Source organism: Bactrocera neohumeralis, chromosome 2 (assembly GCF_024586455.1).
Source record: "Bactrocera neohumeralis isolate Rockhampton chromosome 2, APGP_CSIRO_Bneo_wtdbg2-racon-allhic-juicebox.fasta_v2, whole genome shotgun sequence".
Taxonomy (NCBI): Eukaryota; Metazoa; Arthropoda; class Insecta; order Diptera; family Tephritidae; genus Bactrocera; species Bactrocera neohumeralis.
The window spans coordinates 85,838,514-85,864,046 of NC_065919.1; the positions used below are offsets into that span (position 1 = coordinate 85,838,514).

At 38.5% G+C, this 25,533-nt stretch overlaps 1 protein-coding gene across 5 annotated transcripts; it reads right to left on the reverse strand.

Moving 5' to 3' along the window:
* Positions 1-524: 524 nt before the first annotated feature.
* Positions 525-25,125, reverse strand: LOC126758476 (carcinine transporter). 5 transcript variants are annotated; one of them, XM_050472774.1, is made up of 11 exons: positions 24,855-25,125; positions 12,173-12,587; positions 10,043-10,155; positions 5,598-5,760; positions 5,135-5,311; positions 2,819-2,968; positions 1,713-1,940; positions 1,435-1,562; positions 1,283-1,369; positions 880-1,214; positions 525-813 (listed from the first exon to the last, which is right to left on the reverse strand). In XM_050472774.1, the coding sequence occupies exons 2-11, from the start codon at positions 12,490-12,492 to the stop codon at positions 718-720; spliced, it is 1,797 nt and encodes a 598-aa protein (XP_050328731.1). In that variant the 5' UTR covers positions 12,493-12,587; positions 24,855-25,125; the 3' UTR covers positions 525-717. The 5 variants fall into 5 exon arrangements, with proteins under 5 accessions (XP_050328731.1, XP_050328706.1, XP_050328723.1 ...); XM_050472749.1 differs by having other exon boundaries at positions 12,173-12,592; XM_050472766.1 differs by lacking the exon at positions 24,855-25,125 and adding an exon at positions 24,140-24,340 and having other exon boundaries at positions 12,173-12,592.
* Positions 25,126-25,533: the final 408 nt, after the last annotated feature.

The window sequence follows — 25,533 nt, forward strand, 5'->3', positions numbered from 1 at the left end:
GGTCGGGAGGAATTCGGAGTGCACCACACCTCGGTAGTCGAAGAAAACTGTCAACATAACCTTGATTTTTGACCGGCTTTGACCTGGTTATTCGGCTTCGGCTCAACTATGCCACGATATTCGGCCGATCCAAGACTAATCATAAGCAATAGTGCTTATGACATCTTGGTAGTCGGAAAGCATTGTTTCACAGATGTTAATGCGACGCTGCCTTACGAAAAAATCGAGTGTTTTGGAATCAATCGTGCTTTCACTTTCCTTATACCCAAATAATCTTTCAAAAGTATTTTCACTTATTCCTCCGACCTCCTAATGACCCCGCTAGGAAGAAAATGAACGACAATGAGGAGTAAATCGCCGAGCGCGCGACGATTCTTGGTTCTTTACGATTTTCCTAAGCATTAATTTTTAATGAAAGCACTTTATTTTTCGGTAATATCAATTTCACTTATGTGACGTTTTTTAATTTTTTATTTCCCCATATTCACAATTATTTGCGTTATCCGATTATTAAAACACATAAATTCATAGATCACATGTACATTTGAAAATATAACAGGACTAAGTTCAGCTTAAAGTACACAAAACACACAACTGCACATTTCATACAAAAACTAATTTCACCTGGTGAAAATACTGCATAAAACTAAACAAAACTAAACATAACTTTATATTTCCCATACACAACAACAACAGCCACAATTTGGTTGCGCAATTTTAGGGAGCAAACTTTGTTTGATTGAGGCGCACTTCCTCCGCTGTGGGCCGGGACTCTTCCACTTTCGGGGGCGCCTTCGGCAAACTGAAGAATTTCTGTAAATAAAAACATTTCCAGGATTAACTAATTTTCAACACCATTTGCATGCCACATGCACTTACGTCATGCTTGCCGAAGTGCCGCGCCTCTTCCATTGTGTCGGGCAACTTTTTGTGCAGCGTCTCGGGTAGATAGAGCGCACCGATGCCGCCTATGAAGAATAGTGAGCCGAGAATGTAGTAGGGCGCTCTTATGTTCACGGTGGTGCCCAAGTAGACGAGATATGGCGCCAAAACGCCGACGGCATTCGCGAGAATCGTGCCCAGCGCGATGCCCGTTTGACGCATGCAGGTCGGATAAATCTCCATGCTCTGCAGATTGACGGTGAAGAAGGTGAGCGCATTGAGAAATTTGATGAATGTGGCCAGGCACACCATCACCATCTCGTATTCGACATCTGAAATATTAAAACAGTATATATGAACATGATTTCTATAAGTTGTAAGTCGCTTAAGTTTATCTTACCTGCCGCATAGATAATTAGCGGTATGCAGGCAACGAATGAGATGAGGAAAGAGGAGGAATTCGTGAAGCGGCGGCCATAAGTATCACCTGGAAAGATGTAAGTGCAATTTCTTTTATTTTATTTCGACCTAAGGTTGCTAACGCGCACTCACCTAGGTATCTGCCGAGCACATAAGCGGGTATTTCCACCACGCTCTGCAGCAGAAAATTCAGGAACGGGTTGCCACCCATGCGCGTGCTGAACAGCACCAACGTGAAGTAAGAAACCGCCACAACACACCTGAAAATAAACGTTTTATTTGCTTTGTGGCAACTTCATAGACTTCAGTTTGTTCCCGACAAATGGGCTGTGACCCATTTTGTGCGACCACAAATGGCAAAAATAAAGGCAATAGTAGTAGAATGTGTTGTAAGCTTTTTGCTGACCTACCAACTGAAGCCCATAATGATTGTGTTGCGTGTCAGATGCCAGCCGCTGAAGAGCGACGCCATGCCGTATGTCACTTCGTCCACCTGCTGGTTGGTGTACATCTGCGCCAGCTCCTTCTCCGTCATGTCGAATTCGCGGCCATTAATTCTTGCAATTTTCTTAAATTGCGTGATCGCTTCGCCGTAACGGTGTTTGCTAATCAACCAGCGCGGCGACTCAATGACGTATCTGCGAGGAGAATTGAATTGAGTAAGACAACCAACAATCTGCTATATGCATGTATGTATGTATGTATGTGCATGGTATGAGCAAGCGCTGCAGATGCGAGAAATTATCAGAGCAACAACAAAAATGCAATAACCATGAGCTGCAACAAAGCGCTGCAGTTGAGAGTATATTGGCGGCATAACCATAAAAACTCTTGTAAATTTCATTTCAGTCCGTCTGATGGACAAGTGTATTTAGCAGGGCGCGCTGACGGGTTAGAGCAAAAAGCGAAACGTGTATCGGCGTAGTGGCGCGGTGTAGCGTAGCGTGGCGTGGCGTGGCGGCGGCACGTGAAATTGAAACAATTGAATGAGTTTGATTGGATCCAGGGCAGCGCGCTCACCGGCCATTCGAAGTGATGTGATGTGATGCGATGCGCTCGAATGAAATTCACAAACGAAATCGATTTGAAAGCACACAAATCGACAGTCCCACTGGCGAATCGTTGCCCAGTTGCCTCAGCATGCCGCAACACACACGGACGCACACACATTCACGCGCACCTTAGAAAGTCGTGCAAATGGATTGAGTGAATGAATGACCGTTTGAATGCGCGAGTAGCTGCCGCTTCATTTGCTGCTTCCCGCCTTGCCCCTGTTTTGCTTGCCACGCTACACACGTACAACTGTATGTCACGTCGTATGAGCGACTTTCGTGTTGCTGCAGTTAAACTGTAGCGGTACATTTTGTACGATTTGCTACGCGCCTTCTGGAACTCGATATGCATTGCTGTACAGATTGGAGATAACTTTGTTGTTGCACCCAACATTCCCGTGTAGTTCGCGTATTTACTATGAGTGTGTTGGAGTGTATGTATATATGTGTGTGGGTATACGTACTTGAAGAAAATTAAAACTATTGCGGTCGGTATCGTTGTTAGCCACATGAAGGCAACCCAATCACGTAGCCACCAGAAGAGCAGCGGCATCAGCGATGTGCCAATGGACCAGCCAACGCTTTGGTAAATGGCGATGATGCTGCGGTCCTGTCTGCGAAAGATAAAAACAAGTAAATAACGTATACAAAGTGTATGTATGTGTATATGTGAGGTGAAAGTCGGCGGGTGGGCGCAACTTAAAGTGCCCTAAGCAGTCAGCAAGTCCCCACAAGCCTATTACAAGTTGTTAGTATATGCGTCTACTTCTCAATGAACGGGAGAGATTTGGTTGCTGATCAAGCAAGTCTAGTTTTCAGTAAAAGTAAAATTTGAACTTCTCTAATAATTGAAATCTCAAGCAGATTAAAAACGCAGGGTCTCGTAAAATCTAATTGATAAATGTATCGCAGCTACCATCGAAATATAATTTAAGGCGTGCTCGTGTTATCAAAGCATTAGTTGAAGAGCGAGAGTGAGAGGAAGAGCGAGAGTGAGATGAAGAGTGAGGAGGAGAGAAAGATCGAATGAGAGAAAGTATTTACTTCGAATAACTGTTGAAGCTTTACATTCTTGGGCTTCAGATCGAAATGTACTCTATTACATAGTCATAACTCCTAAAGGGCTCCGTCTTAATTCCACTCTCTGCCTCCTTTCATTGTACTGTACATTCTATAACAGATTGGAGGCTCAATACCACATAAGATATCTAAGATTAGACTGCATATATGAGGCTGGGTATTGGATCAAAATGATTTTTTTCGAGAGCTTGAAACACAAGGAAAAAAATAATAATTTCTCTGTGTTTCGAGCTTAGCCTTCAAAGTCGAAGTACTTGTATTTATGTTTGAGTTTCGAACTTCTCACCATTTGCATTCAAAACAGTATTTTTGAAGCATACATTTTTATTTTTATTAAATTTTTTATTAATATTTTTATTTTTTTTAGCTATGACTTCGTCTCGCATTCTACTGCTAGATAGCTGGCCTCGCGGAAGTTTGGCCAGCCCTGGACAACCATCGGTACATGCGCTGTCGCAAAAGCCTTTTGATCGAAGATCGATGACAAGAGATCTAGTGATCTTTTTGCCCTCAGTAAGGCTACCCTCTCTCTAGTTATGGGGTTTTTATCAGGTCATTGCCCTATTGGCCAGGAATATTACAAGACGCCATCTGCGGAAGCCGTATGGAAGAAGATGAGGTGGAAACAACTCAACACTTCCTTCTTGACTGTCCGCGTTTGGGAGGTCAAGACTTACACACTTGGGAGAGCAAACCTTCAGACATCCCACCGAACTGACGGGAATGAAAATTTAACGCCTGTGCATATTTGTTTTCGCTACGAAGCGTTTTGCAAATTTATATGTTCGAACACGGGAGTTCTTCTTTACTCCGAAAACCTGTTTGTCTGACTTTCCAAACACTCCTTTACTCCGTTGGAGCAAAGCTAGTTATCTTTGCAATCTAAGAATTGACTATTTTTTTGGCCGTTTTTTCCAACATAATTTAAGGATGGTACACTGATTATAGTGACCTCCTAACTTTCCATTCCATTTTTGTAGTATGATTTGTCCCTTCTTTCAAAATGGAGCTCAGTTGCGGGGATCCGCTCTTCATTCAACGAAAATTTCTTCGAACGAGCATGGTTTTGAGATCTCAGTTCTGGAGAATGCGGTGGATGCGATAGTAACTCGGCATAATTCTACCACTACGACAACAACAGCGACGGTGATAATTCGAAGCCAAATTCATGGAATTTTGCCATCATTCTAACTGACTTGTGACACGGTGGATTGGCTTGGTGAAACTGCACATTCTTTTTCTTCCAATGTGGCCGTGTTTCGGCGATTACGGTCCAATAATGCTTTGATCCGACAGCTGTAAATGTATACTCGCAGATTTTCAGGGTTAAGGCTAACTAAAGATTATATGGATTTGCTTTTAGTAGCGCCATCTATGGCCGGGGTCCTTTCAATTAACTAGCGATCGAGCTACTTTTGTTAATATTGTGAAGCTAGACTATGCTTTAAGAATAAGATAACTCTCGCAACATACATCTAAATCGACTATTCTCTTCCTGGTATAACACTATCCACCGAACAAGTACATAAATTTCGATAAAAATCCATCCGTAGTCCCACAAAGAATAACTCGTGGTACACAAATACTAAAATTGAGCACGTGTATTCAAGGTATTGATTCTCACACAGCATTACGGTATTTAATTAAGAATTTGATAATGCGTTTGTTGTGATTGTTTGTTATTTTATTGCAACACTTACTCTCTCGATATTTCCATGCCAACAATCTGTGGCGCTTGGAACAAACTATTCACCGCAAAGCCAGTTAATCCCGTGCAGAAGAGGAACACATAATAGACATTGGTGGTTACGATGGAGAACGCTCGTCCCAGCGCGCAGCAACCGACGCTGATGTAGTAGACAAGGCGCCGGCCAAAACTAAAGTAGCACGAAAGAAAAGAGAAAAAAGAGAACAAAAATTACAGTCAATGAAACGGCAAACAAAGTAAAGAGCAGAGCGAGCTTAAGTAGTTGCAGTTGCAGTGCTGAAGCCGAGCATCGCGTCAGCGGAAAAACATTTTCAATTATCTGCCCGCCGCCGCGTTACAGAGCTTTACAGTAAATTTCTATTTAATCCAACTGTGGCCAACAGCCAGTCGACCAAGCGCCGACATTAACGACGCCGCGCTGCAACTGTGGACTTACGAAGTGTCGCTGCACTTACACATCACCCATTTGTCCCAGCACAAATGATCCGATGACTTCTGTCACACGTCCCACAACAAATGTGTTCGTCACATACAAATCCTTGGCGCACACCCAGTTCTCCTTGCTCGGTATGGTGGACTCGTACCACGTCTGATCGTAGCTCCAACCATGTTGGCAAGCTGCAAGACGGAAGCAATAGCAGGAAGGATGCATAAATGACACGGCAGAAGGCAACAATCAACAAGATATATATATGTAAGTGGTTATGTAGTGGGGGAGGGAAAGTGGCGAGTGCAAGTGGGAGAGTGAGCTAGTTGGAAGAATGTATTGAGAATTATGAGCATCTACCATGACTATCTATATAAATATGTATTTGTACGGAGGCGTTAGACTGGCTGTCTCCAGGGAAAGCCGCAGCGTCTGACAGACGCTACATCTTTACAGAAACAAACACACACAGGCACATATCTATCGTTTAGCTGAGTTTGTAACTGTTTGTTAGTTGCTTGCCTCAGTTTACAACAAAATTAAGGCAAACCAACTGGATTCAAGACGCTGCGTAAGAAATCTAAACAAAACTAAACTGAACTCGAGCAGACCACAAAAGAAGCAAAGCGAGAAATATATTGAAACCAAAATGAAATTCAATGAAACGTAGAAACCGAAGCCAAGTTCGAGATTGAAGGGAGTTGAAGCGAGCGCTGAATTGTAAGTGGAAGTGGAAGTACAAGTGGAAGTGAAATGAAATCGCATCGCTGTTGTAAGTGAAACGCATTAAAGTGCAAAGTTGTAAAAAGTTATGCCCGAGCAAATGGAAAAGTTACTTTTCCTCGTCACACGCAGGCCGTCGCCTTCTGGCTCCCACTCTACACTATGTTGTCCTGCTGCGCTCTTTGCACGGCTCCGTTCATGTTGCTTCCTGCTCATTGATTTAGTTTTTATTACGAGCATTGCACTTTTGCGCTCGGTTTTGTACTTTTTGGTTCAATTATTGCTTGCCGTTCGGCTACAAGTTTTCGCATTTTCACAATTTTCGAAGAAATATTTATTTGTGCGATTTGTGGAAAATTATCGCTGTTGCATGTAACAAGTTTTTGAATTTTAATGTTGAATTTTTCGAAAAGTGTTTTGCTGTGCTATGCGTGCTTCCGAAGTGCGCTTTGCGGATAATCCGAGAGCTTGAGATGCTTAATTTTTTGGTGGATTGATAATGTGCTGGTAATATCTTTCTGGATGCTTTATTTCGCTTTTTACGTTTTTGTTCAAAAACTGGAAAATTGAGACCTCGTTTGTGAAATCAATTAGAAGGGAATTTGAAGATGAAATGAGTATATTGTTTATCCTATGCATTGTAAATAGTTTTATGAAGGGCTTCCTTTATTATTTTCCCTCAGTTTCGTCTTCTTCATTTTATGCGAGTTGTTTGTTCGTTTCACCATGCCCCGAATGCTTTAAAATCACCACTACTAGCTAATTTTCTTTCTTATAAGGGTTAACGTGAGCCATATCAATGTGTTTGTTTCTATGTGCTTTACTGGCCTAATTCGAGTCCTGCTTAGCAGAGTTTCTTCATTGAAATTATTGCATTGCAACCAGGTTCGGTTAAGTTAGATGGCTGATCGAAGATTGCACGTGTACTGATATACATACATATGTAGTATTTTGCTAAGCCTTAGAAAAGAAGAACTCCCGCCAGTTCGCTGGGATGTCTGAAGGTATGCCCTCCCAAGTGTTTAAGTCTTGACCTCTCCAAAGCGGGACAGTCAAGAAGGAAGTGTTAAGTTGTTTCCACCTCATCTCTTTCCATGCAAATGGCGCCTGGTAAGATCGCCAACCTTACAGCATGGTCGCCAATAGGGCAATGGCCTATTAAAAGCCCCACAACTAGGAAGAGGCTAGTTTTACTGAGGGCAAAGAGATCACTAGATCTCCTGCGAGCGATCTTGGGCCAAAACTCGACAACGCATGTACCGATGGTGTCCACGCTTCTGCGAAGCCCAGCTATCAATAGTAGAACACAAGAGAATGCGGGAGCATTGAACAGCTCCCTTTCCACCGATAGCGATGCCCTATCCTCAATAGCTTTACAATTTCCTGCGATTTCATTATGTTCTGTCACACACACCAGTCTTATCACAAAAACGCCTCTCTGATGCCTTTCTCTGAAGGCTGCACTCCGGAGCAGCAAATCTCTTGCTATCTTAATGGCTGCAAGACAATGCAATAGTCAGGACGTCTTAAGCTAGAGTTAATAGAGAGCCACTATCACCAAAACCCTCCACCAATCTTCCCCCTAAACTTTAACCCATACGTAAAAAAGCTCACTGTCCTCCTCTCTTCCAATGGTTTCTGTCCACTCATAGATCTCTCGTCAGTATCTATGTTCTAAGTGATCTGGTATGAAATCAAAGTGTATGAAGATATCCGAGTGTTCAGATACTTGTTCTTTTAAGAGTACAGATTTTATGAGTCTGATAGCCACTTTCGCAGCCATCCGCGCCACCTTCCGACGATGTTTACGGGCGTTGTAGCCAAGTGAGAGTAGTTTTCTCTAATTGATTTCAGCATTGTGTTTGATACTGCCAGAGTGTTGAGATAGCGTTGATGTTCGCAAGTGTTTTCGAACTTCTTTAACCTTAAATTTTTCTCTATCGAAAACCACACACAAAAATATTCATACATATAAAGTATAGCTTTCGCTTCGCACTCAGCCATTTTCGTATTTGAACTTTGGTACACTATCTTCAAACTCATTCCTTCTCTTCGAATCAGACCCTATAAATTAAGCAGCGTTTTGCAACTCGTGTTGTTTTGCTAAGCAAACTTCTGCTTGTCCCACTCGTATTTTATGGATGCAAATTTTCGCTCAACGCCACAAGTCAAATCCATTTTTTTCTCGCAAACAGCAATAGAAGCGTTTCTTTCTTGCCACGCAGACTATAAATCAATTTGCCGGCGTTGTTAGACGGTCAATGTGTGAATGGCGAAAAAAATCAAAAACCCTTCTGCATATGTGTATGAAAACGAGTTACGGCATGATACAAAATTTATGAGAAAGTGTAAAACCTGAATGGGAAATAATCGAAATTAGAAAAGGATAACAGCCCGAGGAGAGTAAGTGCAACAATGCTTTAAAGTGGTAACGGTAAACTAAGCTGTAATTCGTAACAAGATCAGAGAACAGAAATTGAACCAGGTCAGATTTCATGTGTGTGCTAGTGTGATTTTAAGAAGGGGGATCTCCGAGGTCGTAGTATTGATTCGGACCAATTTTAAGATACGCACTCGCCTCTGTGCACCAAAAAGAAGCACGCAAATAAATACAAGGAAAGCTCGAAGTCGAGAAGCTGATTTCTACTTCATCTGCACTCCAGTTCCCTGAGCACTCATCAGCAACTCGGTTTAAAGGAACTGCGGGACGGCATTTCAAGCTCGTTAATTCTGCTTTCTTCAGACTGTTGTCTGTCCAGACACTGTAGACAGTCATAACTTCGAAGTCGCAGACAACATCCGATGAGCCGGCGTTACGAGTTTTCGAGAGAAAAGTTTTGCGTAGGATTTATGGTGCAGTGGATGGAAACACTCTAGCTTTGACAATATTCGATGGAATACCCACCAGGGGAAGCAAATAAAAAAGAAGATCTCTACTCCGCTGGAAAGACCAGTTGGAGATGGACCTGGCTACAGTTCGAATCTCCAATTGGCGCCAAATAGCGAAAAAAAACGACAGACGCGCGATGAAGCTTTTAAGATTTACTCAACGTCAGTTTACATGGCCATATTAGTTTTGCAGGGCGGCATAAGGCAGGATAGTTCCTGCCTTGGGTTTGGGTTTGGGTACCGGCTTATGATACATGAGTAAGTAAGTCTCTCCTTAGTGATCTCAAATCGAATTTCGTTTAAAAAATGTTCTGAGCTTTTGTTACCAAAATATATAGAATTCCTTGTGTGACTCTGAGAGTCTCTCCTATTTCTCTCTGATTAGTCGCTTTGTCGATACTTGAGATCTGATTTTTCTATCTTTATACTGCAAGTGTGATTCAAATCGTAAGGATCAGCTATAAAATCAAACCTTACCTAACCTAGCGGATAAAACCGGGTAAAAGTCTCCGGTACTTTATAAATGAGTTTCTATTAGAAAAACCATTAGAAACTCTAAGCGGATGATAGTTTTAGAAATTTTCGGATCTCGTCACCTACATCACCTCCCTACATATCTTTAAGAAACTAAAAGAACCATTTGCGTTAGGTAAGATCTTACAACTCTCTAATTCAAGCCCCGTTGTGTGAAAGCCAATGTTTGAGTTTTGTGGCATGTGTTCGAATGTATGATTATTTTCTTTGCTTACATAAGACACATGTACAGTTACATATTGGTATGGCGGTGTTTAAGAGTTCAAAGGCAACGTACCTACCAAAGTACCATATATAGTACTGGTGTAGCTCGCAGCCATTACTCACCTGTTACATTTGACTCGGTTTTATTCCAACGCAGCCAATCGTCGATTTCCGTGAAATTTGCATTATACATCTCGCAGTTGCTGTGCTTGCTCGCGCCGCGATTATCCTTCTGTCTGTATATATGGACCCACATTGGTTCGTGTGTTTGTTGTTGGTGTGCGGGCGGATGTGGGTGTGGGAGGTTGCAGAAATGCAAATACAAATAAAAGAATCGAGTTTAAATTTTAATTTCCACCATGGGAGCGACTTATTAGGTGGAATAAAATAAAATGAAATGAAATCAAATAAAATAACGTGAAATAACGGAGTCTAACCGCGCACTCGCTGGTTCGATGAACAATGTGAAAAGTCAACAATGAACAGATGAACAGCTGCCAATTGTTGGCGAACCAACTCACCTTGCTCTTATTCAAATAAAGCTGATTCTCTTACGAAATGAAAAATGCTGCCACACATGCGTACATATTTGGATACATAAGGGTGGTACTTAATATATTGTTTTGTAGATTTTAAAAGACCAATTTGAAATTGATTAAAATATTGAAATTTATGTTTGAAAAAATTTTTTGGATCTAACGGGTTTTTCAATAGGGACGTTAAAAAAGTAGACCGATGAGGACAGCAAACGACGCCATTTTTTTCCAGACCTATTGACATTTCTCTTCAATAAGATTTGGCATTCCATCATGGAAAGATATACGATCCAACAATGAGTCGAAGTTATTAAAATTTTCTACCGAAACTCAGAGTCAGTGGCATCAACTTTACGACCGCTACGTCTAATTTATGATCGTCATAATCGTCCTGTCAAATCAACAATTGGACGTGTAGGCGAAAAATTTGGACTCACAGGCACAGTACAAAATGTTCCCGTGCCAGTGAGACAAAGAAGCCCACAGTGTCGAGAATATTGTTGTCGCTAGCGCATCAATTGGGGAAAACCCAAATTAATCACTCAAGCGTTGGACATCTCTGTGACGTCGTTGTGGGAATTTTGGGAAAATATCTTAGCCTACATCCTTACAAGATCAAATTGACACAAGAACTGAAGCCGCTGGACCAGCACAATCGTCGTATGTTCGTGAATTGGGCTGAGCAACAACTTGAAAACGATCCCGATTTTCATCGAAAAATCATCTTTAGCAATGAGGATCATTTCTGGCTGAATGGCTTCGTCAAAAAACAAAATATGCGTTATTGGTAAAGCAGCGATCCACACGTACTCCCCGAGTCACCATCGCATCCCTAAAAAATTTAAGTTTGGTGCGGCTTATGGGGCGTTAGCGTCATTGTGCCGTGTTTCTTCCGTGATGATCAAGACCGGCACGTTACTGTGAATGGGAACCGCTACCGCTCAATTATAACCGAATATTTTTGGCCCGAATGGGATGATATGGATTTGGACAATATGGTGGTTCCAACAGGACGGCGACACAAGCCACACAGCGAATGTCACAATTGTTTGGTGAACGAGATATACCACGAAATCCGATTTGACACCGTTAGACTATTTTCTGTAAAGCTACGTCAAGTCTATGATCTAAGCCAAGAAGTCAAACGTTAAATTTCAGCAGTATCGGCCGAAAATCGTCGAAAATTGGGTTCAGCGTCGGGATTTCTGCAAGCGTGCCCGTGGTGGCCAAGTAAAAGAAATCGAGTTCCATATATAATGACATCGAATGTACTTTCACAGGACTAAGAGCTTCAATGATATCCCAAACTGCTTTGGATCGCTCTTATTTAAAAATCCGTTACATGCTATTGTAGTTTGATATCAAAGCATAAAAATAAGCAGCTTCTTGAAGAGAAAAGAATCTGCGCAAAATTTGATATCGATGCCTCAAAGGTAAGGGAGTAGTGCGCATATATACAGATGAACGGATGGACGGATAGACAAATGGACATGGCTAACTTCACTCAGCTCGTTCAACGTTTCCTTCAGGGTGTTACAAACTTCGAGCCAAACTTAATACACCCTGTTCGTGGTATAAAAATAAATAAAAAATTCTTTCGATTCACTTAAGTATCACCCTGATAGAAAAATCACATATGCATACACAAACACACACACATACTTATTTGCACAGTTCCCAATTTGCATAGTGCTCATATTACTATGCGCATACTTACGTCGGCAACGTCACACGCCGCCACTCATCCAGCGAGTAGTTCGTCAGCTCCTGCCCCGGCACGGTGCACCAGTGCTCCGGAATGTCGAGCGCCAATATGATATTCATATATACCATCGAGCCGGCGGCGGCCAAAGCCAGCACGAATGTCATGTTGTAGATGAGCTGGAAGCGTCCGTGATTGCCAACGCGCTCCATGATCTTCTGAAAGGGATCATTTGCTTCCGATTCATCGAATTCGTCCTCCTCCTCCTCCTTTGACACAGTTTGTTTGTTGACATCGCCATTCTTTACTTCATCCAACATCTTTTTTTCTTGCATTTGTGTGGTTATGTGTGCATCGAGTTGTTTGTGGCTGTCACTTTAAATTTGGTGTTTAGCCCAAAGATAGCGCTACGCTTCAGTAAGAGACAATGCTGTTCTGGAAATAAAGTTGCATTTGCATAAGTATTAAAAGGCTGTGATAAGCAAGGTGAAATATATGGACTTAGTGCCCACTTTAAGTGCCCCTATTAAGCTCTAACTCCGCGCTGTCATAATAAAGCGAAGAAATGCGCAATAAAGTGAAGTGCTTTATTGATTTATGGGAGCTATCTTTAAGTATTCAAAGGTTCTTTCTAATTGTTAGCACTTGAGAGAAAATCAATTTTTAAGCTTGTGATTTTGTGAATGCTTTTTTTTATTTGTTTACTTACTAAACTTTATAGCACAGCGCAATTATCGCTACAATGCCCCTCAACTTTCTCTTTGGTTGCATTATATCTAAATCCAATGTGAACAAGTAAGGAAAGGGTAAGTTCGCATGCAACTGAACATTTTATACGCTAGCAACTTGCAGGAATCAAAGCTAGGGAAATACCTTACAATCTAAAACGTCAACCAGAGGATCGGATTCTAAGCAATTTTGTTTATATCTACATATTATTATATAAATACCGACATTATATGTAGTATATGGGAGTTTGGGTACTATTGACCAAATTTATCCATTAACTGTTATCATGGCACATACTAAAAAAATGTTCCCTGGGTTTCATTAAGCTATCTCCAATACTATCACCAATCATGTGGAGTAAAGTCAGCCGGATGTTCGAAAATCCTGATATTACTTATGTGGGGGCTAGGTCAAGTTTTCCCCCGATTTTATCTATTTTAGACACAAAGATACACCGTTATGAGCAAAACACATTTCTTGTAGCTTTAGTGGTTTAGCAGATATGTACTGCGCCCTGTGCCAAATTAGAGCTTCATACCTTAATTTAGGGTTTGGTTATGGCACTTTATAGATTAAGATTATACGTTCCTTAATTATGCCAAGATATCTTCAAAGTTAACCGATATTTTCCGTAAAAAGTCAGTCATAGACAGTGTAGGGCTTACTATAGCACTTTAAAGTTTTTCACTTAACTTCGTTTTATACATTTTTAAAGACAAGAAGCTTTTTTATCAAGTCCCCTCAATATATTTTTCCAAATGATCGATTGCACGGAAGGACGGACTCATAGTTAAAACGTCTCGTCATCCTCATTCATCATTTGTAACACGATATCTATTTCGACCTTCGTTACGCGAATAAAACTCTGTTCAACATCTTGCGATAGAAAAGTTAGATATGGATCCGCTACTTAGAGACATCCTTACAGCACATTACAACAGGAATTGCAGGTTCACGCACTAAGCTCTCCGGGCACATGGGAACTTGAGCATTTTTCGGGCAGGCATAAGACATATCTATATAATATGTGTATTGTCTTTTCTACAGTATGTCAATTTTGTAACACAGAGCCTAAAGCACCAGAGCCCTTACTTCTAGATTTGAAATAATGCTCTGGGACTCATAAATCCACACAAGTCGCAGGTAGCATGTGCCTAACTGGTGCGTTGAACTCTCGGATCGTTATAGGGTATTAAGACTAGCTTCATAGGTCACATCTCAACAAATATTCTATTCAATTCTAGGGTGTATATTCAAAAAACTCCCATCAGTTGAACTAACTCTTAACTGATACCAACAATTCTTCATACATTTTTGCTAAAATGAAGATGATACTGACTTACACATGGCAAAATGTTCTGTATATAAAATTTGTATACCCCGGCAATTAGTAATGTTCAAATTTTATTTTAGAAGATCTTTCAAATGTTTAACGTACGAGAACGACCTATGTAGTTATAGTAAGTGAAGAGAATTCGATCCTATGAGGGATCTTACTTTGATAGCTTAGAACGTTGATCCGTTGTGATAAACATACTTGTACATGGTGCGTTCCAAAGTAAACAGGACTTTTGGCGCCCCCTGGTGGTGCCATCTATATGTCGACTGGTGCGTTAGAATCTGCTATCTTTATCGATTGTCCAGTGAGAATTTCATGACATTTCATAGATTGGAAGTGAAGTTATTGCGTTTTAAGTGTCAGTATGTTTGTGTTATCGGTGCGAAAATGAGCTTCGAACAAAGAGCCAACATTAAACTTTGTTTTAAAATTGGTAAAACTTTCACCGAAACGTTTTGATTGATGAAACAAGTTTATGACGCTGATTGCCTATCCCGTAGCAGAGTGCACGAGTAGTTTCAACGTTTTCAACGTTGGTCGTGAGGACATATTACAACTTTGCTTCCGCCGTTTTTTTTGTAAATTTAAGGCTTTATTGTATAAAAACGGTCCAAAAGTGTTTTCCCTTATTCCCTCAAAAAGCAATGCTTAATTAACACACGAAATGCTTTATGATCCATTTTTTTGTTAACTAACACAAGTTGCTTTACAAAAATTCTATATTTTTTTAATACCTAATAGAAATCATATATGTGGATGGTAGTAGTAGAGTAATAGTATTATCTATGTATGTGTCAGCCTCAGTAAAACGTGGACGGGTCCTCAGCCGCACTTTTCTTGGAATTAAAAAAGAAAAGCAAAATTTCCCGCAAATGTCGAGAATTCGGCTCAAAAAGTGACATTTTCAGTTGAGAATAAGTTTGGGATGCAAACAGATCTCTACAAATATTTTGTTGGGTTAATGTTGACACAAATGTCCAAGATCGATATAAAACGATTTAATCGATTTAATCGACCAGTGCTTGACCCTAGAGACATCTATAACGAATGACGATCAACTTCTGGGCCCATCAAAATCCGTTATCACCGGAAATTTCATCGAAACTATGCGTGAATTCATCAAAACTCAGCCGAAATCATCATTGAAATTCATGAAAATGGAATTGAACCTCCAAAACCTCAATTTTTTTCGCATTTTGGCCGAACATTTGGGCTTACGAAAGGTGTGTGCACGGTTCGTTCCGCACAAATTGACTGACGACCAAAAATTGCTCATATCCCAACATTCGAAGGACATCATTAAAGAGTTCAAAAAGAACAAAAACTTCACATTTAACCATTAACCACTCCCCGTATTCACCTGATATGGCCTCGTGCGACTTCTTCCTTTTCGGAAAAATGCATTTGCTCATGAAAGTAAAGAGTTATGCAGACTTAGAGGTCATTCGAAAGGTTTACACCGGCATACTGGCGGCCATATCTGCCAACGAGCTGAAACACTCGTTCGACATGTTTTTGGACCCTGCAGAAAGCTTATTGAAGCAGAAGCAGACGATTTTGAATAAAATAAATTGATTTTGCCGAAAAAAACCATTTGTTCCGTTTTTCTTTAAGCTTAAAAAAATATTTAAACAGTTCAATTCCATATAATTTAGGACGATAGTTTTGCTTTACGTAGAGTTTTAGATAATCTTTAAGTCTATTAAGCTTTTAAGACTACCTTAAGCTGGAAACCGAAACCTATTGCTCGGAGCTGTATCTTAGGAGACCCTTTAAAGCTTCCGGAATACTGCCGTATCTTCTAGGTGGTTAGGAAAGCAACTGGTGTAGTAAACCACGCAGAAAAAAACGTAAAGAAGATCAATATATATGGTGATAGCTAGGCGGCAATTAATCTCACATCGCATTACCGGAAAGCGACAGCATATATGCTGGCGCCAGGACGCAAAGGAATTTCTTGAAACTAAATAGCCGATAAGATTTCAAAACATGACATTCGTCTGGCTACCGAACCAGTGCAGGAAATACAGAATACATTACGAACGAAATAATAATTAAATTTCCTAATGAGCTGACAGACGGGGCAGTGCGAGATGCAATGCCTTAAGGAAGTGCAGGATCATCAAGATCATGGGCAAGAGTCCAATGCTTTTTACTCATAGGGTCTTGTTGGCTTAATTCGTCGGTGATATCTAGGGTTGGCGCCTTCCAAGATACTAGACGAAGTATCAAAATTAGATATCAAGTCCCAATTAAAATTCACAAAAGCGTTGCCATGCTCTATGACGAATACTTTAGCTTCAATTAAATTGAACTTCCATCTGTCCTTACTGAAGATCAGTCTTTGTATTTGACAGACGGTTCCAAACGAACCATTAGTATATTTTATTCGTTTATTTGACTAAATACTGTGTTACTTTAATTAACTGTAATTATAACGAATGCGGTCTGGAAGATTATCACTTTTTACGGGAGCGAAGGAATATTTTATAGAAAGTTAATCAATTAAGAAAGTTCGCTAATGACACCAGTCTTTTGTAACTGCAATACGAGATGCTGTTTTTCGCTAATTTTGCGTTGCTAAATTCGATACTAAAAATTTCCCAACACTTATAATTTTTGTTTTGTAGCCAAGGGTCGAACTAACAACATTTACTAAATTTCAAAAATTACTGTGCATACGTGAAATCTACGAACAATTTTTGAACCCAAATTCGTAATCAGGACACCTCAAATACCGCACAGACATCTTAGCACATCATTCGCAAATTCTTCCTTCAGGCTTGTAGAGTAGTGTTATTTAACTCTTTTAACTGGCACGAGCGATAAATTATAGTATTTTACTTTAGCCGGATTATTTCTAATTTTTTTGGAATTTCACTTTGGTTTTATCACACATTTTGCGAGTGAATTTTTGCTTATTGCACTGGTGATTCAATAAGAAATCGTCGCCGTTTATAATTATGATTTAAAGTTGCACAACTTGCTATAGGTTTTTTGAGGCATTGCAGGGTTAATTTTTTCAAAAAATTTATTTTTCTGAATTTTTTAAAAAAATTATTTTGTACAAAAATATTTATAATTTTTTATAAATTAATGAATTTACTTTTATATGATTCCAATGCTTTATTACACAATTAACGTCATGAACTCTTGCTTACCCTCAAGAATTTATAGTTCCAGTCAAAAATGTATCTAGTATACTTGATTTTATTATATTTTTCTGAGTTTTTCAATAAATTTCTACAAAATGTACAACTCTCGCGTTCACTCGAGAAAAATACAAAACAATTGCAATGAAAACTTTCCGCGTTCACTTTAAAAACTACTCGAACACGATATCACATTGAAAGGCACAAAATGACCATTAACTTATCACTTATCTTCTTTGCAAGCAATTTGTAACAACAACTTTGCATTAGGTGATATAATTAATAATTATGAGCACTAAGCTCAATCCTGTTGCTACAGCATATAAGTGTTATGCAGTTATTTCGATGGAATACAATGCTTGAATTTAACTTTCCAGTACATGCCAGTTCCAGTTCCAGTAACCGTGAACTGCTCCGAGATTTGATCTTGTTTTGGTAAGCGTTAAATTTAATCTGACATTAAAATAGCATTGTCAAGAATTAAAACCAAATTATCAACATGAATGTGGTTATCGGTGGTGATAAATAGAAAGCTCTGCTTGTTTGGAAAGCAAATTTAATTGTTTTACTATCGCGCGGAGGCGTACGAGTATTTACGTACTCGTGCTACACCGCGAGCACACAGTCCCTGCATAACATACAGTGATTTAAAAAAGTGTTTGTCAACAGGCCAACTTTTCGACGCAGTTCGTATTATTAGCTTACATATTGAGTAGTCGAAAAAGTCGATGAAATTATGGAAAAAATTGACCAGGACTGTCACATAAGCAGCCATAACATCGCTAAGGAACTTAACATTCATCATGAAATGGTTTTGAACCATTTAAAAAAGGCTGCCTACAAAAAGAAGCTCTGTGTCTGTTAATGATTGTCTGTGAAAAATTTAATTGACCGAATTAACATGTGCGATTCTTTGCTGAAACGAAATGAAATCGAACCATATCTGAAGCGAATGGTAACAGGAGACGAAAAGTGGATCAAATACGACTATAATGCGCGAAAAAGATCACGGTTCAATCAGTTTGTTGACGGTGGGCTTTAATCTTTCACACAACACGCTCGATAGAACCTTATATGCGATGTTGACGAGGCTTATCCCACGGTAGTTGGCGCAGATTGTGGGGTCTCCACACTTAAATTGCAATCGTTGGGCATGCTTTCGCCCGACCATATTTTACAAAGAAGCTGATGCATGCTCCTAATTAGTTCTTCGCCGCCGTGTTTGAATAGCTCGGCCGATAATCCATCGGCCCCCGCCGCTTTGTTGTTCTTCAGGCGGGTAATTGCTATTCGAACTTCTTTATGGTCGGGCAATGGAACGTTTGCTCCATCGTCATCGATTGGGGAATCGGGTTCGCCTTATCCTGGCATTGTGCGTTCACTGCTATTCAGCAGGCTCTAGAAGTGTTCCCTCCATAATTTAAGTATGCTCTGGGCATCGGTGACTATAATGCGCGAAAAAGATCACGGTCCAAGCGTGGTGAAGCTCAACAAACGGGTGCAAAGCCAAAATTGACGCCTCGAAAGGTTATGCTGAGTCGAACGATTGATTCTGCGTTTTACTGTCGACAATTGATGAAGCGAGCAATTGAAAAAAACGGCCAGAACTGATCAACAGAAAGGGCTCCACCTTCCATCAGGACAACGCTAAACCTCACACATCTTTGATGACTCGGTAAAAGCTGGGAAAGCTTGGCTGGGAAGTTTTGATGCAAACACCATATAGCCCTGACCTTGCATCATCGGACTACCATTTGTTTCGGTCAATGCAAAACTCCTTAATAGAGTAATGTTGACTTCAAGAGAAACCTGTGAAAATTACTTGTCGCAGTTTTTTGTCAAGAAACCAGAAAAGTTTTGCACTGATGGAATACTGTCTCTAGCGGAAAGATGGGAAAAAGTGATCGCCAAAATGGTACAAATTTGGTTCATTAAAGTTCATTATAAAGCTAAAAAAATAAATTGAAGTTTGATTAGAAATACGAAAAGACTTTTTCGACTACCCAATAAAAAAAAATTGTTGAAATTGAAACATATGATTGTTAATACTTTCGAAAATGCAAAGGAAAACCTATAATTTTTGGATAAACATTTAAGTTTACGTTGTGCCTTAATTTTTTTCAAGCACTGTATGTAGGTACGCAAGCAGATAGTACTTTCTTCTTGCATGTGTCGGAATGTCATTAAAAAACGCGTGACGGTCCAATAATTCCTTTTGCTCGCTTTATCAGTCGACATTGTAAAAAATGTAGTTTTGTTTATAAAAAAGGGCAGTGCTAACCTGTTTGCTACACAGAACATAATAAATACGTCAGACGATATTGAGTAAAAGCTTGAAGCCGTTTGGATACAGGAAAATAGTTACTTTTTTCCATAGCCTCGATTTATGATCCGTTTATGACTGTGCACATATTTGGGTTGTGTAAAAAAATTGCTAGAGCTCTATTTCAAGAAGTTTTGTCGGAAATTTGGAGTGGGCACTTAAGTGGGTATATTCCAATGATAAGTAATTTTGAATGAACTTAAATATAGCGTTAATAATCTTGACGCCAAGGCGTATTTTGTGTACTTGTCGGGCTTATCAATGTATACATACTCCACATTAGGGTATTCGGAGATAATGACGCCAATAACATTTCCATTTATTTCAGAGATTATAGAAACACTTTTATTGATTAAGCGATCTTAGGTTTACGCGACGCTTAAGAACTTATAATCAAGTTTTATTGTGGAAATTTTTCATTTGACAAGGTATTTTCACGAAATTTGATATGTTTTACTGTTCAAAGCAACGGTACAACCTTCGAAGAAATTGTTCAAATCAGACCACAAAAACCTAAAGCTTATGTACAAACCGACCGAACAAGCTCTATTTCTTGTATAGAAACTTTTTTTTTGTAAAGCTTATTCTATTTTCGGTGTAACCGAAGTGAATGTGTTTTCTTGTTTTAATTTTCATTTAAGACGAAATCCAATCATATAACAGAGGGTTTCTTAGAATTAGTCTTTATTGACTTTTATTGGTAAATTCGTTTTTCAACTGTTTCACTAAATTCTAAATATGTACTTTAGAGATTTATTTCAAAAAAAGTGTTTTTAAGACTTGGAGTGCTCATTCATTCAATATAACGGGTTTCCTTTAATTTCTTGGAACATGTTCTGGACTTACGTCGACATATTTGCGCAATTGTTATTTTTAGCTTGTTTTTTTTTTAGTTTTTGGTGATTTTGGGTAACAAAAGCTATTGGACCTTCCATTATTCAAAATAAGCATTGTTTATGAAGGGTTTTGAAAGATATAACTAAGACTCTGGTTGTATAAAAAATCAGTCAACTCGTCATAAGACATTATCATATATTCCGAGTATGCTTCTAAAATGAAATCAAAGCTCAAACATCGCAAGAGAAGTGTGGGCTAAGGAAGTTAACGAAAATTTGTTGTTCAGCGTTCTATGATTGCATTTGAACAATATTTTAGTATATATTATGACCTTTATCATACGATCGTGATGATATTAAATTTAGAGCATGAACTTCGCATCACAATCTTAAGATCATATACCATATAGTACCAGTAAACCTTATTATAACCTTTGGCCTACACTGTAAACTATTTGTATGTTAACTCCGGACAATTACATTTTATACATACACATTTTCTCACAATAGTGTATCTTTTCTATATATACTTGTATATATCATAGCATATATTTCTGGAAGATGCCTTCAAAGCTCGCAACAGCTTCTTGCTTGGCCGAAAGCATCCATGTTTTATGTTTACTTCATACTAAGGTTAAAGATCTGATAAGAGTGCAGGTGCCATACAATCGTTTATGACATTTTTTCTTCCTTTAAAATCATCACAACTATCTTTATCTTTCTAAAATAGTTTAGTATGGTCTAAATTCTAATTATAACCTAATTAAGTCATATTACTTTGTTACAGTTAAACCAACATTATTAAACCCATAAAAGGTGTCTGAAGTGCAACGATGGAGCTATGTATGATAGGCCATTTACCCAGTGTGATACTGTCTAACAGCGTTTCATGGTGTTGACTTCTTATCGGTGTTGACTGAGTATGTGTAGAGAGATTAGAAATTGTAAATCTTTCGCGGAACTAGAAATCTTGCATTGCATTGAGATGTCTTTCTAAATTTATTTACAAACTCATTTCAACTGCAAATACCCAGAGGAGACGATTATTACGTACATAGCTGTAATTGTTATTACTATTTGTCTAGACCTTAGATAAGGAATGCCAATGCCTGGAGCACCCGATCAAATTTACTACGCAATACAAGAGCCCCCTTGCCTGTGCGCGTTAGTATAGGATGCCACTTGAGGCATTATCTGTTGCGGATATACTCGTCGTTGCATTGCCTTGTGGCATGCAGGGGCATTGAAAAGACTCGAGGGTGTACTACCGTTAACTATTGTTTATATAATTTATTAAATAATTAAAATTTATCTTTTACACATTCGTCTATGAAAATAATATAATATTACACTATTATTACGGTGATAATTAGTGTAAGCGATATGATTTATGGCGACTATTTTATGACAAATTACATACAAATAGACTATATTTACACGCATCCCTGCATACATACTTGTACATATGTATGTACGTATGATATGTACAAATTGAAGAGGTATGGGAAATAATTTACAGCGTCATAATTGCTAATGACGCGCTGAATGGGCTGCATACTGTATTATAGCACAATTTAGTAGATAAGAAACATAGAAACATACAATCGTAAATGTGTCGACATATGTATTGTATGTATATTCGAATAGGCCCCCAAGCAGCAAGTGGTAAGAAATGATAAGCGGAGAAACATATTTACGAAAAATCTGCTTGATTACACACCGAAAAAAGTTGATATGACAGGCAATGAAAATAAATCGATCATTCGTAAAAATAGAACTTTCAACGTGGGTTAATTGTGTTTACATATTCATGTGCTTTTCATATCAATAGTTATATAAATTTATTTTTAAAATGTAATATTGTTATGTGTGTCAATCATCCCAACTGATTATAAAATCGAAAAGCGCAAAATTAAGTAAAAGTTGTAGTGATTGCGTGTGCAACATCAACGATCCGCAAAGGAGTGAATATATGGTATGTAAGGAAAACAATAAATGTATTGTATCGTGGATCATATATGTACATATATTTCGAAAGCTCATATATTGTATACCTATATTAAGGTGTTAATCAAATGTAAATATTACAGTCGAACTTCTCTACTACGAACTTCTGAACAACGCCGTTTTCTATACATCTTACTAATTTCTAGAACAATTTCATAAGGTTTTCTTTAAATTTTCAGCATGTTTTGCTTTCCTTATAAATTATACCCTTGGCTGTGTGAATAAGTATTCGGAAACTGCCACAGGAAAAGCAAACAGCAAGGGCTGGTATGCTAAGTTTAGACAAAAGAGTAAACAAAATTATTTTTGTTGACCGTAAACTGAAGTGGTCGAGTAGCAGGCACTCTAGAGATATCAATTGAACGAGCACATCATATCATGCACGAATATTTGGGTATGAGGAAGCTCTGTGCTAAGTGGGTGCCGCGTGAGCTCACTTTTACCCATAAACAACGGCGAGTTGATGATTCCGAGTAATGTTTGGAGATGTTCAAGCGTAATACACCCGAGTTTTTCCGTCGATATGTGACAATGTATAAAGCATGGCTACAACATTTTACTCTGAAGTTTAAACGACAGTCATCCGAGAGGACTGCACACGATGTACCCGCTCCAAAACGCATTAGTCGGTGAACAAAATTGTGGCGCTTGTATTTTGGGCAGTTTGACTACCTAGGAAAACCAATCAACAGCAACTACTCGTATTACATAGAGTTATTGAACGTTTGAAGTACAAAATCGCTGAAAAAACGCACACATCTGAAGAAAAAGAAAGTGCTGTTTCACCAAGCCAATGCACTGAGTCACAAGTCAGTGAAAATGGTGGTAAAATTTATGTTTTGTGCTTCAAATTGCTTTTACAGCCACAATTTTCTGCAGATCTGGCTCAGATTTCAAAAGAATGGGAACAATTTTTTTGTCGAACGAAGAGTTGATCCCTAAAACTGAGGCCTATTTTGAAGCAAAGCAATTCGTACTACAAGAACGGTATCGATAAGATGGAGAGTTGCTATAAGCAGTGTATCAGCCTTGAAGGGATTTTCGTTGAATAAAAAAGAACGAATTTTGCGTGGGAGTTTTAAATTGGCCTGTTATATAGGCTGCAAATCTATAATTATTATGAGTTTTTTTTACATAACGTAGCTTAGTTTTGCCCCCTTAAGATTTGTTATATGGAAGTTCGATTGCATTAGTGTTTCCTTTTCCTCAAACTTTTCTTCAAACAGACTGGCGCCATTTAAAATGACACCTGGCGCTAACACATATTTAATTTTCTTTTCAAAAATTTCACTGTGCATTCTTGAAACATGTACTATATACACAAGCCCTGCAAATTTCAAAACAATCGATATACTATAGTGTTTTTTGTTTTTTTAATACCAAAAATCGATGTTTCTTAGGCTGTCACACTAGTTATGCCCCTTAACACATGCGTATAACTTGTCAGCTTATTTCGGAGGAAACTTTTTTTACCACATCAATAATTTTTTAGTCACCCTTAGATTTTGAACAGCGGCCATGCTTTGTTATTTTTCTATGTCATTTTACTTTATTTCAAAATTATAAAATTATCTGGTTGTACGTAATATAGTATACCTTGTGTTTCACTCTCGTCTTGATCTCAGCAATAAGACCACATTTTACCGCTGAATACAAAATGAGTTTATTCCAAAAGCTGCGTAGCAATCGAATGGAAACTGTATTATCCAAAAATTGTGTAATTTGCAAGCAGAAGTTTGTTTTACAAATTAGTTATGAGTAAAGGATCATAAACCGAACTCAATTTTTTTCGCCGACAGGTAAAGATGTGGTAATAAGCTATAATAAGATATAATAGAGAAATAAAACGCTATGCGAAAGCTGGTTGAATGAAGAAGTAGGGAAAACTAGGTTAAAATAAATGTGATTTTGTTCGAGATTCTAGATTGCTACGTTTTTCTTTTTCGATATTCTTAGAGTGCCTTGTTTTCTTAACTCGAACATTTCTGGAATTCGTTTGTACATAAAAATAATGATTTTTTATGATATTATAGCTTCACAAACATGTTTCCAAATTTTCTAAAGTTAGGTGACAGCATTCGTGTTGAATATTTGTACATTATTATTGAGGAAATTGTTTATTCAGTATATGGGGTTGACAGTTGAGCCGTTTGCATTGAAAATTGCATGTCGTATATTTCTTTTAAGGTAACATTTCGCTGTGCTTCGGATATGATACCATACTTATCGATTAAATGTATACACAAGATGCTGTTAGAATCCACTATATTAGCACTAAGGTTTTTCAAAAAAAATGTCATATAATTTTTACCTTTAAGTAACTGTAACTGATACTGACTTTGATGTTAACTTAAAATGTTCTAGTTTTCTTTTCAGCGTGTTTATATTTTAAGTCAAGGCACTTTAAAAATGTATGGGAGAATATATAAAAGAAGGAACTTAATATCACATAAGTTCTAGTTTCTAGAAAACAATAAAAACTTTGTTTATTAAAGTTGATTTCCGAATATTCGAAGCGAGTGTGCGCACGTTTAGTTTGATACTAAGAAATAACCGAACCGACGGGTTGGAGAGAAAAAGTCCTACAAAAGACAATTGACTGAGGAATACGACAATGAACAAAAGCAATTTAATAATTTAAAAGCAAAACTAAAAATCCGACATAGGTCTACATACATACATATATATGTATGACTTTATAATGCACAATGTAAGTGCATCTGTAGATAGTCGCCGCTTTAGTTATATACGGTAATAGGCGGCATCATTGATAAGCGAATAAGTGTGTGCGAAAGTGTCTTCTGGTACTTAAGTAAGTACTTTGATACTTAAATATGTACGTACCTATAACTGCGAAGTGCGCTTACTGACCTGTTGTCATATTTGTGGTTATACATACATATGCATATACATACATATGTGTTCTGAGGCAACCCTGTAAGTTAGATTTTTTAGTTTTTAAGTAGGCACTACAGAGTTAAGTATTTAGG

What these genes read in the sequence shown, in the direction of transcription:
- LOC126758476 (XM_050472774.1), bottom strand. Translation starts at nt 12,492, where the DNA reads ATGCAAGAAAAAAAGATGTTGGATGAAGTAAAGAATGGCGATGTCAAC. An exon ending in CGGCGTGTGACGTTGCCGAC is followed by an intron (nt 10,156 to 12,172) that starts GTAAGTATGCGC and finishes CCATATATACAG; the next exon opens with ACAGAAGGATAATCGCGGCG. An exon ending in ATAGTTTTAATTTTCTTCAA is followed by an intron (nt 1,941 to 2,818) that starts GTACGTATACCC and finishes TTCTCCTCGCAG; the next exon opens with ATACGTCATTGAGTCGCCGC.